The 3042-nt window shown below is 40.9% G+C and overlaps 1 protein-coding gene across 1 annotated transcript; it reads left to right on the top strand.

The window, feature by feature from the left end:
* The first annotated feature begins 638 nt into the window (after positions 1-638).
* Positions 639-2164, top strand: LOC110888575. Its single transcript, XM_022136095.1, has 2 exons — positions 639-1331; positions 1592-2164. Exons 1-2 carry the CDS (start codon positions 639-641, stop codon positions 2162-2164), a joined length of 1266 nt encoding a protein of 421 aa, XP_021991787.1.
* Positions 2165-3042: the final 878 nt, after the last annotated feature.

The raw sequence follows: 3042 nt of genomic DNA, 5'->3' as shown, positions 1-3042 counted from the left end.
TACAAATAAATTTTTCTTTAACTATACAAATAAATCAATATAATTCACTGTCCTGTCAATGTTAGGCTTCGTTATCGTTTCATACCACGCTATCCGTCCCGTGTAGTTTTCCGTCCAAAGTGCTGCTTCTTCGCCCGCGTGACAGAAAGCTACCTTGGAATATTAAATCGACACCTTCAATACGCATCGTATAGGCCCATACGACGCGTATTACTTTTTATAAGGGGGACATTGTCAGCCTTTGACTGACCTTGAAGTTTGAACCAACTCTAATACGCATCGTATAGGCCTATACGATACGTATTGAAAGTGTCGATTTAATTTCCCAAGGTGTGCCAATAATACGACACTAAAATTAATCCAATTGTATAAGCCATGAATAATGTAGGCCAATGATCTGTTGCTTGCACCAACCAAAGTCTATGAATGGTACGAATTGTGTATACAAGCATAGACCATGCCAAAAACTTACTAATTTAATCACCAACCAAAGTCTATGAATGGTACGAATTGGTAGTTATGGAGGTCTTATCGTGTATGATCGAGAGTGCCAAAGAAGCGGGAGCTATTAAGGGGATTGTTACCCCTAACGGTGGGCCGGCCACCTCCACCTCTTGTATGCGGACGATGCTATTGTCATGGGTGAATGGTCGAGGAACGAGGAGACCAATATTGTTAGAATTCTGCGTTGTTTTCACATATGTTCTGGTCTTAAAATAAATACCGATAAATCGAATCTTTATGGTGTTGGAGTGGGCATGACTGAGATAAAGGACATGGCTAATGTAATAGGATGTAAACCGGAGAGCCCGCCTTTCAAATACCTTGGTCTTACTGTGGGAGCCAACATGAATAGGGTCAACAGTTGGAAACCGGTTATAGAGACGTTTCGGGCTCGATTGGCAAATTGGAAATCTCATCTTTTGTCTATTGGGGGTCGGGTGGTGATCATTAAATTTGTTATGGAATGCTTACCTTCTTACTACTTCTCTCTTTACAAAGCTCCAAAGACGGTTATTGGCGAACTAGAATCAATGATCAAAAAATTCTTTTGGGGTGGTTCTTTGGAAGAAAAAAAGATGCATTGGGTAGCTTGGGATAGAGTGGCCCGGCACAAGAAAAATGGAGATCTTGGGTTAAACAAATTGCTTAATGTCAACATTTCGCTTCTATCTAAGTGGGGTTGGCGGTTTAAAACGGAAAAAAATGGGTTATGGAAAAGAGTTATCGTTGCTATACACTCTAGTAGGGTGGGTTGGGAATGCATCCCATTTAAAAAGGCTATCGGAGGTGTATGGTGCAATATAGTGAAGATTTTCACGCATACCAAGGTCGGAGGTATTCCGCTTAGAAATTATTTGAAAGGCACAGTTGGTAACGGTGAACACATTGCCTTTTGGCTCGACCCTTGGCTATTCAAAGAACCTTTAAAAAATAAATTCCCAGAATTATTCTCATTAGAATCGAATAAAAAATGCATGGTAGCGGACAGAATTAAAAGAATTGGCAGCAGAACTGTTTCGGAGTGCCGACTTCTCCGGAGTAGCAAACTAGTCTGCAATAGCTTTGTTCAGCGATTATTGATGTGCAGGTATCGTCGGATATGGATCGATGGATTTGGCTGTCGGAATCGGATGGTTCCTTCTCGGTTAAGGCAGTCAAAAGGCTGTTGAAGAAAGATGATTCGCAGGAAGACTGTTTCATTATGGATTGGTGTAGTTGGGTCCCCGCCAAGGTTAACATCCATGCCTGGAGGATGGAGATGGATAAAATCCCTTCGGTTGAAGCGCTCAAGAAAAGAAATGTAAATATCGGGAATTCTTCGTGCCCCGTATGCCAGACAGAGGATGAAACAACCGAACATCTTTTTATCACGTGTCATGTTGCTTCGGTTGTTTGGAACGGTATTAGTGCTTGGTGTAAGATTCCTAACATCTTCGCCTTTTCGCTTAAAGACCTTCTTGTCACTTACAAGGACCTCAGAGTCTCGGATAAAAAGAAGGATGCTATTCAAAGTATTATCATGATCGTCTGTTGGTGTCTTTGGTGTGCTAGGAACTTGGCGTTATTCTCTAATTCTCCGGTTAGGATTGACAGCATTGTTAGCGAGGTTAAGGCTTTGGGTTTTTTATGGTTTGCTAATAGATCTAAACATATAATGTAGTTTGGGGGGAGTGGAGCTCCTTTGTAAATATGTAATTCTGTGTAGTTTTTTGGCCGGCCCGGCTTGGGTTGGCGGTTCTTAATGAAGTTTGCCTTTCAAAAAAAATTACCTTCAGAAGTTATGGCTTTGTTTTTTTTTTTTTCTTCTGAAGTGCAGAATTATATATATACAAGGCTTGCCAAATGCTATAAACTTATTGTTACTTTGAACCAAATATAAACTTATTGTGAGATCTAGATTACATTTAGCAAAAGCAATCATGACTTATGGTTAGTTCTCTTTTGTGACACTAGAATCATATGTAGTGGTGGTGTGAATGTGAATGAAAAGTGTTGCCTACTATGCAACACCGTAGTGCTACATAAGCAGGAGGGATATCTACACTCATTTCATTAAGTTCACCTGTAGTGGGGCGTGATGTGGGGCTTTTTTTGGGCCATAGCGCCCCATAGCGCCCCGAACACCACGACGGGCGGCGTTATGGGGGAAGAAAATGGTGGGGGCGGTATGGTGATAGCGCCGTGATGGAGGGGATTTTCAAAACTTTGACCAATCAAAAAAAGTTAAGTGTTTTTTTAATTAATTAATAAAAATGAAAATTAATAATTAGGTAATGATGAGTAGGGGCTTTATGACTACAGGCTCTAGTAATATAACGCCCCATAAAGCCCCTGTGTGACGTAGCACGACACGTGTCCCATAACGCCCACAAAGGGGCTTTATGACTAAGAATGGTCTAAGTGAGTTAATGTGGTATATAGTGCAGGAGAGATATTTACACAAATTCCATTAAGTGAGTTAATGTGGTATACTTTAATTGGTTGATTTTTTTAACTCACTTTCCCCTTTCTTCGTGGTTGTGGCCACACCTTGTCCCA

Source organism: Helianthus annuus, chromosome 11 (assembly GCF_002127325.2).
Source record: "Helianthus annuus cultivar XRQ/B chromosome 11, HanXRQr2.0-SUNRISE, whole genome shotgun sequence".
NCBI lineage: Eukaryota > Viridiplantae > Streptophyta > Magnoliopsida > Asterales > Asteraceae > Helianthus > Helianthus annuus.
Note: the sequence above shows the minus strand (reverse complement) of the source record. Positions and strands in the feature narration are given on the sequence as shown.

Excerpts from the sequence above, each read along its gene's own strand:
- LOC110888575 (XM_022136095.1), top strand. The coding sequence starts at position 639 with ATGGGTGAATGGTCGAGGAACGAGGAGACCAATATTGTTAGAATTCTG. Across the intron at positions 1,332-1,591 it reads AGATTTTCACGCATACCAAG|GTATCGTCGGATATGGATCG; the intron begins GTCGGAGGTATT and ends ATTGATGTGCAG.